Source organism: Cryptotermes secundus, unplaced genomic scaffold (genome assembly GCF_002891405.2).
Source record: "Cryptotermes secundus unplaced genomic scaffold, Csec_1.0 scaffold309, whole genome shotgun sequence".
NCBI lineage: Eukaryota > Metazoa > Arthropoda > Insecta > Blattodea > Kalotermitidae > Cryptotermes > Cryptotermes secundus.
Window position 1 is genome coordinate 229,790 of NW_019723305.1, and position 12,828 is coordinate 242,617.

General features: G+C 39.3%; 1 protein-coding gene across 1 annotated transcript in view; it reads right to left on the reverse strand.

Moving 5' to 3' along the window:
* Positions 1-10,934: 10,934 nt before the first annotated feature.
* LOC111861729 (zwei Ig domain protein zig-8) overlaps positions 10,935-12,828 on the reverse strand; it is a 290,427-nt gene continuing 288,533 nt past the window's right edge. The window contains exon 6 of the mRNA XM_023846531.2: positions 10,935-12,203. Coding sequence (XP_023702299.1) covers positions 12,103-12,203 — 101 coding nt within the window. The 3' untranslated portion in view covers positions 10,935-12,102. The remainder of the gene's footprint in view (positions 12,204-12,828) is intronic.

Genomic DNA, 12,828 nt, shown 5'->3' on the forward strand with positions numbered 1-12,828 from the left:
CATCAGCCCCGGATGAGAGATGATGAATGTGAAGCAGTCGATGGAAAGAGAATTGGAAGGGAAAACCGAAGTACTGCGAGGAAACCTGCCTTAGTGACACTTCGTCAACCACAAATCCCATATGTCATGGCCTGGACTCGAAAACGAGTCGCCGCGGTGGGAAGCCGGGGACTAAACACCTGATATAGGGCACGGCCTATGCAACAGGTTACACAAGATAATATTAATGTCTTTTATGTTAGAACTCTGATACGTTGTGATGGTTGTTTAATTTGGTGTTATGGTAAATTGTCAACGTTTATTAATATTAGCGGGTAAGACGCCGTCCCTTACTTTCCTGACCAACTGAAACTCTGTAATTTTCGTAGGCCGTATCAGTGGCCGATCTGCTAATTAGCGTTAGTGAATTTGAACTAGCATAAAAAAGGCGCATAGTAAGTTCTCATACCGGTGTCGAGGGTGTGGTATTGAAGTCAGAGACGCGGGAGGGGCCGTGCCACATGGGATTGTGCCATCCGCACAGGAAATATTCTTCACAAGTTCTGCTTACGGATAAGCAAATCGAACTGAAATATGAATATCTATGGCTTTCTCTAGGCTACGTCAATAAAATTTTAATTCTGGTTTACAGTTCTATTAAACATTAGACCCATATTTGAGCTGATATAACCACTAGGATATGGGCTTTGATCCCCTGATTTCCACAGCGTTCAGACCGCTCTAGGTCCAACCTAGCTCTCCCCTCCAAGGAAAAGCGACAGGGGCATGAACCTGACACCATCATCTAGTACTGAGGTTAAGAATTCGTGGAACTATACCTCCACTTCCACACACGTTTTCATAGTGTGGTGCGTAGCTAAGCTCAGGGACAACTTTCCCTTTGCCATAAACTAGTTCATCGAATATATCATGACATAGAGGCTGTTGTAACCTTAGAAGATGCTCTTGTCCCCACTTGAACATTCTGCTGTAATTTAACAGTGTAATGTAACACGACTGCACAAACGTGTAAAGTGTTACTGTATCATTCGCCTCTGTTAGGTTCATGTAGCGCTGCATACACACTAGTGTAGGTCTTTATACGAAACATCAAAGAAGGTTAAGTTACACCAATTTTGCCTGTGTGGACGGCTTTCCTTTTCAATTGAACACTACTCTTTGAAGAGAGACACTCTAAGAGAATTCTTTCCTATTTATATTTGATAAATTCTTTTTAAATATCAGTAGGTAAATAATGAAATGGAGTAGAACAGTGTAATTACTTCTAATTTGACTGAATTGTACAAAGGCAAATATCTGCTGTAGGATCGGAAACTTTGCAGGTTGCATAAAATGGCAGGCGTTGGAAGAAATAGCTGAAAGCGCTGGAGACAACAGTTGAGCGCAAGGAAAGGACAAGATTGTTTGCATTTTTTGAAAAGAGAAAATGGAAGATATGGGAAGGCTAAGGAACTTGAAAGAGTGAGCATGCTCTTTTGCATTGAAAATAATTTATATAAATTATAAATATTAATTTCAATATAATTTGTAAGCTCGCCCTATTATGATCACGATGGATCGCAAACAGGAACCACTTTGAAGAAAGCCGTCCGAAACGTCGGTTAACACAATTTCTACACGGCGCCACATCCCAGAAGACGGCTTTCTTTATAGTCACCGCCGTGAAAACCTCAAATCTTACACGAACCACTTTCCTTCGAATGCTCACTTTGTTGATACACGTGAACACTGAGCTTCGTAATATGTATATATATATGATGTAACACGTAATGTGTTACATTACTCTGTTACGTTACAGAAGAATGTTCAGTTGTGGACATCTTTCTCATAAATGTAGCAGGGAATACTAGTAATAAGAGTGTGAATAGGATCGCTTAAAAGAACACATAAACATTATTTCGAGCCTGAGCAATATGACAATATTACTGCGGAAACCCCGTTGGAATTCAGATGGGAAATAATTTCTTTCGCATTTTCTTCATCTCTTAGCATCTTCCTCCATTTTTTATCCCTTTTGGTATCCTTAACACATTTCTTCGTTAAAGCACTGAGTTAAGTTACTTCTTCAAAGCATCAGGTAGCACAGATTCTAACATGGAGCTGCCACCTGTGTAAGTATGTCAGAACTACACGCTTCCCTGGAGACCCCTTGACATTGATATAACAAATAGGCAGCCATTAACCATATCCTCATTATGAAAATGTGTCGTAAAAATAGAGCTCAGATTGTATGAATTGTATCACAGCTGTTCTGCATTGTTTGTTAAATGAATCAATCCTTCTCATCTGTAGGAGCATATTTTACTCTTATGAAAAACTCCGTGGCATATAGTCCGCAAGCGAACTATACCGACCGCTGCTTGTGAGAAGTTAGTGCCAACTTTAGCAGATAGAGGGTGTCAAGTGGTCAGCGCAACGAATCCCCAAGGCCGTTAATCTCAGTCTTCTAGACCGGAGCCGCTGTTTCCTTGAAATAGCCACTCAGTTATCCTTACGAGGCTGAATGAATCCCGTTCTAGACCCACTAATTATCACAAAATCTGGTAGTGCCTGGAATTGAACCCGGGACCTCTGAATCTGTAGCCAAGAACTCTGACCACTAGACCATACTCATTTAGAAAAGTAAGATGACAAAATATGATAAATGGGAAAGAGATGGAAACAAGATAATATCTTCCCAGTTAGCTGAAGATGTTAGGAAAACCACGGAAGACCTCTGCAGAGTAGTTGATGTTGGGGTTGAGAATCCATGCTGGTACCTGATGTGCAAGTCATTAAACTGGAGTGTGCTGGAGCGTGGTTCCTTTGGTTTATCAGTTTTTCAGCCTATAAAGACGTCACTCTGCTAGTCCTGTTCCGTCGTACAACGCCGAGAGGTTCAGACAAGGCCTGCAGATAAACTGGGGCCTCAATCGGCCGGGTCTTCCCAGTTCCAGGCGTACTCCAGTATTCTTGAACAGTTCTGTCTGCATTCCCCTCAGTATACGTGTAGCCTATATTTTCCTTCTGAATCATGAAGTGTTATGCAGTTTCACTGATGGATGGTTGTGGATAGTGAAGAACCCTCCCTCATCACTGCGTTATGTTGTGAGAAGCAGTGTCTGATGGTAGCTCTTAGAGGGCTTACTCCGCTTCATACAACGTCACGCAGCTGTAACGAATTTATCCACCGAGACAAAAGCAAAAGTAACAGCGGCACGTCTAATGAAGTTAGCTGCAAATTAATTGTTCAGCCAACAAGGTATACTAAGATTATAGTATGAGTGATGTCTGTAGGTGACTTTCAAGCCCTTCTGGCCTGAAATTGGGCTTTGTAAGTCAATGCTTTTCAGGATAGGAGCAAAAAGAGAGGCCGGGTGTGAATTTAGAACAGAAATTACATGGTAAATTTAACCAAAAGTTTTCTTAGTTGAACCACAAGTCCTGCAGAGGTCTATGATATTGGGAAGTGCTGCTGCTGATCAGTTATTGTCGGTAAAGGTGCTGACGTTTCTCGCAGGTAGGGTCCATGAGGAGCGCACTTTCGTCACTTAGAAGGTCCATCAGTGTGGCATTTATGATGACAAGGCGGAACTCGTGTTATGTTCTTCTTCTGCTCGTGTACGAACCTGTCAGCCGCCATACTGCCTATTGTGGTGATGTAATAACATAAAGAAATGATTCAGTAGTGTTAGACGAGATTACAGTGTATTGTATTAGGTTCCCAAAAGTGGCACGAAATTTCTTTATAGACTGGTGTCACATATGATTGTAATTCTCCAGTGTGGTGGAGAGGTCGAATACCTCCACCGTAGCCCCGCGAGTCGTAGGAGGCGACGAAAATAGAACCCAGTGCCTGGGGGTATAACTGGGCCACACTGTTCCCGGGGGACATGAATATGGGGACCAGGCCCTGCAGGTTGGGAAAGTCTCGAATTTGAGTCGGTAAAATATGATCACGAGTCCCGCGGGAGTGGGATTGAAAATGACTGCGCTGACGAGGACCAGAAGCAATTGTAAACTATAGACCCGTCCTCTCGTCAGAGAGGATGTTACATAAGGACTATGAAAGCAAGTATTCAGTTAAAAATAATTGTCATGCGTCTCAAGGGGCTTATCGCCAAGACGAATTGATCGGCGGTGAACCGCCAGTCGTCAAGTAATTCTGGTTTCCAGAGTGCTGAAAATAATCTCTTAGATCGATGCGATAATCCGAGGAAGTAGTACGTTATTCACAGGGAATGAAGTACAATAAGGAAGTCATATAAGAACGAAACGAAGAGTGTGAAATAACAGTTTGAAAGTTAGGAACGTCATGTGGGCAAGATGTAACAGAGTCGACTTGACCGCCACAGAAATATTCACTCGTGCAGGGCGACTTCCCAAGTTATTCAGCTGATCCGTGCTTCTGATTGTTGTCCCTTTAAGTTCGTGCAGTAGGAGAAAGACTGCAGTCGTGGCAGTAGATTTCAGAAAGACGCCAAGCTTTGCACCTTTGGAATTTAGTTTCAAACTGATGAATTTATACGAACTGTTTTCCCAATGGTGGGTATGCTGAGCGCAACGGGAAAAGAAAGGTAACGTAGGTAACTGAATTGTTTGTGCCCTGCCTTCATAACTTCAGCGGTGTATTGTTGTCAAATGCAGAACTTGGCAATTACATTTAGTCGGGTTCTGTATCAGGCTATTTAGATGTGACTGCAGACCGGAAGGACTTCTGAAAAAACTTCAGCATGACACTGCAGATATTCTTATTCATTCATTCATTCATTTATTGATCTGTAATCTGTCAAGACGACAGGTCCAGAGTCTCTTCCAAAACAGTTTCTCCACTTGATGCGACCTAGAGCTTTCTCCTTCAAATGAAAATATCCTCTTCTGTCCCAAGGTCATCCAGCGTCTTCTTACGTCTTCTTCCTCGTCTTCTGGTCACTTCTATCCGCCCCGATATCTTTCCTTCAATAAATTCTTTTAGAAGGCAGTTACCGCGTAAGATATGACCAATCCAATTAGCCTTCCGTTTTCTTATTTCGTGTAGGATATTCCTCTGCTCACTGACTAAATAACACTTCTTCATTTCTCACATAATCGGTCCAACTGATCTTCTCCATCCTTCTCCAACACCACATTTCGAAGCTTTCCAGGTGTTTTTGATATATTCTTATATAGGCCTAAATTATTTGTGATGATTGAATATAGAACTATAAGGTTTATTTTGGACTCTATCCATCGTCTGGTATATATAAGGCAAAAAACCACATCGTTTCGGAGACTGGATCTGTCTCCGTCCTCAGGTGGATCACTGGTCCAGTGATTGAGACTAACTCTTTTTAACGGGCCCATCAATCTGAGGACGGAGACAGATCCAGTCTCCGAAACGATGTGTTTTTTGTCTTATATATACAAGACGATGGATAAAGTCCAAAAAAACCTTATAGTTCTGTACAGCATACACCACGGCCAGAATCCTTTAAAGTCTATTTGATTGAGTGCAATTTATAGATATATCAAAGTAGATAACAATAACATTATTAAAGTTCAATTAAACACGATTTGTGGACCTGTGAGCGTTGTTACAAATTAAACCTAATCTGGAGTGGACCCCGACCGATTTTCCCATTCAGCATGTTGGCTTAAGTAGTAATGTTTATGGCTTGTGTTTTGGAGGTGACCAGTTCAAACATCGACAGCCGCAACGATTATCTTGAGGGTTTTGTAGTTTTTCTTAGCCACTCCAGACAATTTTCGCTGTAGTGGAATATACCTATAGCAATTCCAAGAGAATTTCCCTTCATATTCCTCCATTATTCACTATCATAGAATCATTCGATAATATAGAATCTAAGTGATTGACAGCTTCATTAAATAAAATACAAACAAATTTGGCTTTACCTTATTTAGTTATGTATATATCATAGCAAATTACAAGAGTAAATACGTGTGGTAGGACTGAAGAACTTGCATTATCGTTTCCATTCGAGTTCCTTAAGATTACAATACAATGCGTGAAAAGGCACAGCCAATAAATGGTGGTATCATTAATAACATCCGGACAACGTCCTAGGACGGACTAAACTTTTGCAAGGGCCGTCGATTGCCTATCATGATCTATTTTTAGGATTACTGTGAAAGGCAAACTCAGAAGGATGGAACAAGGGTCGTGGCCTGTTCCAATTTGCTTCCAGAGAGTGAGGAAAATTGAAGAAAGCAGTCTTCTGGGATTTGGCACCGTGTATATGTGGTGTTAACCGACGTTTCGGAGGAACGTATCGCCTCCATCTTCAGGGTAGAAGAAAAAATATATAAGAAATCTGCAAGCAAAGAGACCGTGAGAACCGGTAAAAGCAGACTGCTTTCTTCATAGTCACCGCCGTGAAAGCCTCAAATCTTACATAGTGAGGAAAATTGTTAAAAGCCTCAGTTGCGGTAGATGTATGCATTTTTACTAAAAAATATTGTATCCTGCAACTCTTCAGTACTTACTTCAGTGGTGATCATTACGCTGAGTGTAGGATTCAGTCACATGGTCATTAGCCCATGGGTTCAGGACGCTAACCCACGAACTGAATTACATTGCTCTGTGAGACCGGTAGCAGTGGATATATGTGCAACAGGAAATTAGGCCTTATGAATTATGTACAGAAGGTCTTAGTTTAAACATCTGAGGCTTGAGTAATGGAAAACGGCTTTGATTATTTTTATTTATACAAGAATACCATGGAACGAATATAATGTTAGGACGGAATTAGAATCACTGGAAAAAAAAATCTGTAGTTTACAATTTCCGAGATAGGAGTCCTGGAAAACTGTTCTGACTGCTTTCAATCAGCTGGAATCAGAATGAGAAAGATGGGAAAGAGAAACGGCAAAAAGGAGAGAGAGAGAGAGAGAAACTTGAATTTAAAATATATTTGGAAGGAGAAATAGAAGGCTAAAAACCTGTTAAGTAGATTATGAAATGCCTAGTACCCGAAGAGATTATTCAGAATGTAGGTATGACTGTTGCAGCTTTCTCTCCCCTATAGCAGAAATAACACTGAAATATGTTTCACTGAACGAAGGGAAGCAAGTGAAAGATATTAGTCTTTGGTTTCCCACCGCGGCGGTCCCTGTTCGAGCCCGGGTCTGGTAGTGTGAAATTTGTGATGAGCAAAGTGGCGCTGGGGCAGGTTTCCTCTGATTACTTCGGTTTCCCCTGCCAATTTTCATTCCACCATTTTCTCCGCAAACACCATCATTTATCATCTGGGGCTGGTACAATAGGCCAGTAGTGGTCGCAGTACCAAGTGGACTCAGTCTCACAGCACTAATAATAATAATAATAATAATAATAATAATAATAATAATAAATTGAAAGGTTTTGTTGAAGTCAAGAGTCAGTATTTTATTTTTATTTTTAACAAAATAATGAAGCCACTACGAAAGATCTGTCACTTATTTATTAACAATATACGCGGAAGTTTTGAATTTTCCATTTCTTGCAGTGTGACTTATAATAAGGATGTCAGAGTGAACAATTGGAGCTCACCAATTTCCGGACAATGGCTGGGTGAACTTCTCTTCTAGAGTACACATCTTTCCAGCTGAGACTTTCTGTGGCAGTAAATGTTTACATATTTTAAATGTAGAAATAAAATTCTCATTGTATCCTCACTGGAACTGCCTTTGGATCAGGTGACATGTTGTATATGCCTTAAGTATGGAACACTTCCTTTCAGGATTTTACCCTTTCTCAGTTCCACAGCTGTCCAATCAGGTTGTCGCTAGTAGCAACTAGATGTTCTGTAATACATCGCTTTAGGTCTAGCACAGGAGTTGCTGACTTTCTCTGACCAACCGTCAACGGGAAGAATTTTATAATTTAAGCGGACACTGTATGAGAGCACCGAGGAATATAAGGATTTAAATAATCAGAGCACGGACAGCTTTGCATTACGGTGAACCACAGTGGTTTGTGTAGGAAATACTTGGAAGTAACATACTCGTACATATTTGTAGAACTGGTCACGTGGACAAACAACAAGAATACGGAGACTTCAGTTTAGACAGATAAGGATGGAAGACTCTTTAAAAAAATGTAAAATATATGTCTGGAAAAGTCATAGGATTTATTTCGTATTGTAAGACGCAGGAATCCGAACGAATATTATGCTGGTTCACATTTCCCGTTGTGGTGAGCAGATTTGCAGTCCTGGCAGTCCTTTCGTGGCCACAGAATGCTCAAGCATCACAATTCTATACAAAGCATTTTACATCTCTTAACGAAGCAAATATATGAGATCATCAAAAAGAGCGGAACTGATATCTTCTTCAGACATGATTATTTGACCTAAATAATCATCGAGTGTGTTCGTATCAGCAGTAAATCCTGGTAACAAAAATGCAATTGGTTAGTTACGCTTCATTCTCCTTCACGACGAGAAGGTATCCAGCCGCATGAGAACTCGTTTCGTGAAAATTATAATAGAAAGTCAATAGAAAGTCCGTCGAGTGTAACAATTTGTAGGGTCACTTCTTTATCACTTCTGCCTTACATGTTTCGGTTTAATAAANCATTATTTTATACAGAAAATTTCTTTGTTTAAAAGAATGAAACTTGCCAGGAAAGTGAGAAACCTTTCCCATCGAAGTTGACAATTTTCTATCTGAATTTTAGGTAACGTACGTTAATTTTTATATACATATACGCATATCTGATCATATAATCCTGATTTAAAAATAAGTGGTTAATATTTTAACGAAAAAAATATTTTAGAACAAAAATATATATAACGAATTTTATAATAGAATAATAATTTTCTCTTAATTTTTATGTATCGCCGAACAAATCTCACCATTTCAACAACTATACAATAATGAATCATAGATACTTTTTAGGTTGATAGAGCATCATTAACAAATGTAATATATAATTCAGCAGATGTTAACAAGAGGATGGTCCATTTAAGCGATACTTACTGCGGGGTGACCGTTTAACGAAATTAGGCCTGTGTGCAAACTGGGAGTAGAATTTCTATCATATTCTTTATGACCAACACACAAATCAAAAGAAGTCTAAGAGTTTAATTTCCTAGCATATGACATATCTGAAGCATGTTCTTATGTAACTGAACAGTTTTTCACTTAAATGACACGTGTTGTAAGATTTTTGCAGTCGTTCACGCTAGCGGAATTGTTACACTTGAATCTTACGCTGTAATGCTCGAGGTGTAAGTGTTATTCGGAATTACTGCAAGTACACTAAAGAAATATTCCATTCTAAGATCAGACGGTTTGTTAAAATAATCAAATTGATCGTGTTCCATATAAATTATGTAAATTATGCTTGCTGTTATATAATGCCCTTGTTGAACGGGCAACTTTATTTTGTTTACAAAACTGTTCTGCCAATTTTGAGCGTATTTCAGAACGATTTTACAGTACACTGTTTTCCATACTAGTCTCCGGAAGAAAGTCAGTGTCATCATAACTAAAGTTTTTGCTGCGTACGACCTATATAATGTTTGAGATAAAGTGTAAGATTAATATGTTCAGAGTTTCTTCAATCCTGTCAGCCTCAAGGTGAAAGTATTTTGCGGGTTAGGAAGTGAAAAAGTAGATATGTGCTCAGTTGAGGATAAATAATAAGGTCCTAAAATTGTATAAATAAAACAAAAAACAAATATTTGGGTATTTTGAATTGTTTCGTTTTTGGTCCGTTACACTATCAATCACAATGTTAATAGAAAGTCCGTCGAGTGTAACAATTTGTAGGTCACGACAGTGTTTTCTTAATTGCACTAAGTGCCTCTGATGATGGTTGTGTCTAACCGAAACATGTAAGGCAGAAGTGATAAAGAAGTGACCTACAAATTGTTACACTCGACGGACTTTCTATTAACATTGTGAAATATTTGGGTATTATTTCTTGATTTCTTCGACAAAGAGGCTTCCGTAGAAATAAATAGGAGATTAAAATATACTTACGAAACTCCGGGGCAAGAACATTGAATAGATTTATAACCTTTTTGACGAATTTTCAGACGTTTTTTGATAATCTAGGGATGCTTTAACTCCAGAGCGCGGCTGTATACACAGAGATTTTCTGAACAAATTGCGCAGGTAACGCTCTGTGTATGGACAGATGTAGCATCAATCCAAGCCTATCCAAACTTGTTCCAGAGTCTAGCTGCGGTACTGAAAGTAGGTTTAGAATGGGTTAGAAGTATAATGATTTCCAGTGACATCTTCATATTGGAGAATTTTACTAACGTTCGTTTGTTCATTCCAGTTACTGTTGAAACCGGGCAAAAGTAATGGGCGCTCTGCATAAAGACTTACTGCTCTCATTTCATGCGTAACTCGTCAATCATTATATGCGCAAAATTATTCCGAAATATGTCCAGAGGGAAATGAAACACACTTCATAACTATTACATTTTCTCGCCGTAAGTTTTAAGGTTTCAGCGATATTTAGACAAAAGGTTTTTTATGCTGTATCATCTCATAACTTGCGAACCACTGGGCTGATTTTGATTAAATTTTACATTGAAGGCCCTCGACCATCCTCGTCCTCTGTTTTAGGCTATTCATGAAAGAGCATTGAGAGTTCATATCCACGACTTGAGAATCTAGAGGCAATAAGAAGAGGAACTGGCCCGGAATCGTTATGCATATGCACATCTGCTAGCTTATTGAAATAATCGGGATTACTTTCTTTGAGTTCCCTCAGCAAAGATGCATGATTATGATTTTGTTTATCCCATAACAAAATAACCCCATGCCGGCGAAGTTAGTGCCAACTTTTGTGGATAGAAAGTGTCATTTGGTCAGGGCAATGGATCCCCATGGCCATCAATCTTGGTTTTCTAGACCGGAGCCGCTATTTCATCGAAAAAGCTCCTCAGTTATTCTCACGAGGCTGAGTGAACCCCGTTCCAGACCCACTAATTCTCAGAAAATCTTTTAGAGCCAAGAATCGAACCCGGAACCTCTGAATTTTTAGGCAGGAACTCTGAGCACTAGATCACAGAGGCGGTATAAGACATGTCACAACAAAAAGCAAGCAATTTTTACGTCGATATATAACTTTCTTTTTGATACGAGAACTGCGGGAAATATTTCTGTCCGGATCAGGCCTGCAGATTTCTCAAAAGTTTGCTCGTAATAATACAAAGTTTTACCGTAACATATTAAATCTTCAATACTAACCTCTGGATCCTCATTATATTTTACTAGACATTGGCTCCGACGGACTTTAACCACAGACTTCTCCACTACGGTTCATGTCGTGTGATGGAACAACATGTGTTGAGACTCTATGCATCCAATCAACGTAGGTGATTCTGTAATAGACTTAAAAGAAAATGTTCTGAAAGAATGACGCTGCTGCATTGAGAGCAGTGCGTCATTGCTTCTTGGATCATTATTGCCAAATTCGTTTCGTACTTGAATATGCTTTCTCTGCCTCTTTTGAAGATAATGCATCCTTACCTGAACGGAGCCTTTGGCTCCTCAGAGCTTCCTGACATTCTGGTAAAGTCGTAGACGAATCAAAGAGGCAGTCAGAGGGAAAGGTGATATAATCCATGTCAAATAGCTGACAGACTACAGTTAGAGACAAAGCAAACTGTGGTGAAAACGAACGAAATGGCCTAGTTTTTCCTGTCTAATGCAACTTCCTGAACGTGTATGGAAACAATCACGCAAATAGTAATCTTATAAAGGGAAGAAGGTGAGAAACAAAGAAATCCCTTGTGTCTCTGGATGTATAGTCCTCTAGAGTTATTCCCAGTTTTAATATGGATATGGCGTGCGTAGCGGCCCGTCAATATGTTTATATACGGCAATATATTGTCAAACTAATATTAATCAGAAAGTTCTCATATAACGAGATGATAAACCTATACATACAGGACCTACCCATTTATAATGACCAGTTCTTTTCTGGAGGGTATAAAGACCAAACAAAATGGCAGCTTGAAACATAGTATTGAGTCTCCACTCTGCTTCCTGTGGTTCTACTGCTCATATTTTGTTCACAATATAAATATTTTAATTGTTTGTAATAGTAGCTTGTACAATGCTCAACACGTTGAAACGACATCAGAAGAAACATGGTAAAACGATTAGAACTGTTGGTATTCAGGAACCGATGAGCGTGACGACGACGCTGAGGAGGAACACGCTGACGGGGTACTGCAGTCTCAGCTGTCCGCCGTACTGAATTGCAGCAGGATGTTCACCTGAAACAGGTCGAGAACACGTATTGCTTGGCATCATAATTCTGGAGTTGAGGAGAAGTGAGAAACAAGAGAAATGAATCATATATAGAAGCATGAGTAAATGAAGAAATATTTTATTTTGTTGATTTGTACAGATGTTTGGTAACATTAGAGCGACTCCTTGTTACCCCCAAATTAAATGTATGAAGTTATCCCGCTCTTCTAATGTCAACTATTCCATTACCAGGCCCGGATTTTGATGACATGTCATCTTTTTATCCTTGTATCCTATGCGATGCTCTTAAATATATAAATATTGGATATTAGCTGCTGGTTACAGAAATGTAAATTTTATACGTAATTATTTGTCATTTTTTGACATTTTTAGGTTTAAGGTAATTTTTTGGTAAATGTTTGGTCTTTTAAGGGTATTTCTTGTCTTTTTTGCCATTTTAGGGAATTTCTCTTCATATGTTTTCTGAAATGTGAATAACATGGAAGCGAAGTGTTCTTTTTTCTCCTTTAGGCCATTTTTTTGGATTTTTTCTGTCATTTTTTAAATATTTTCAGGTCATCAAAATCCGGGCCCTCCATATTACATTTCTGGGTTATATTTTACGTCATTTTCTGGATTTTTTCTGTCATT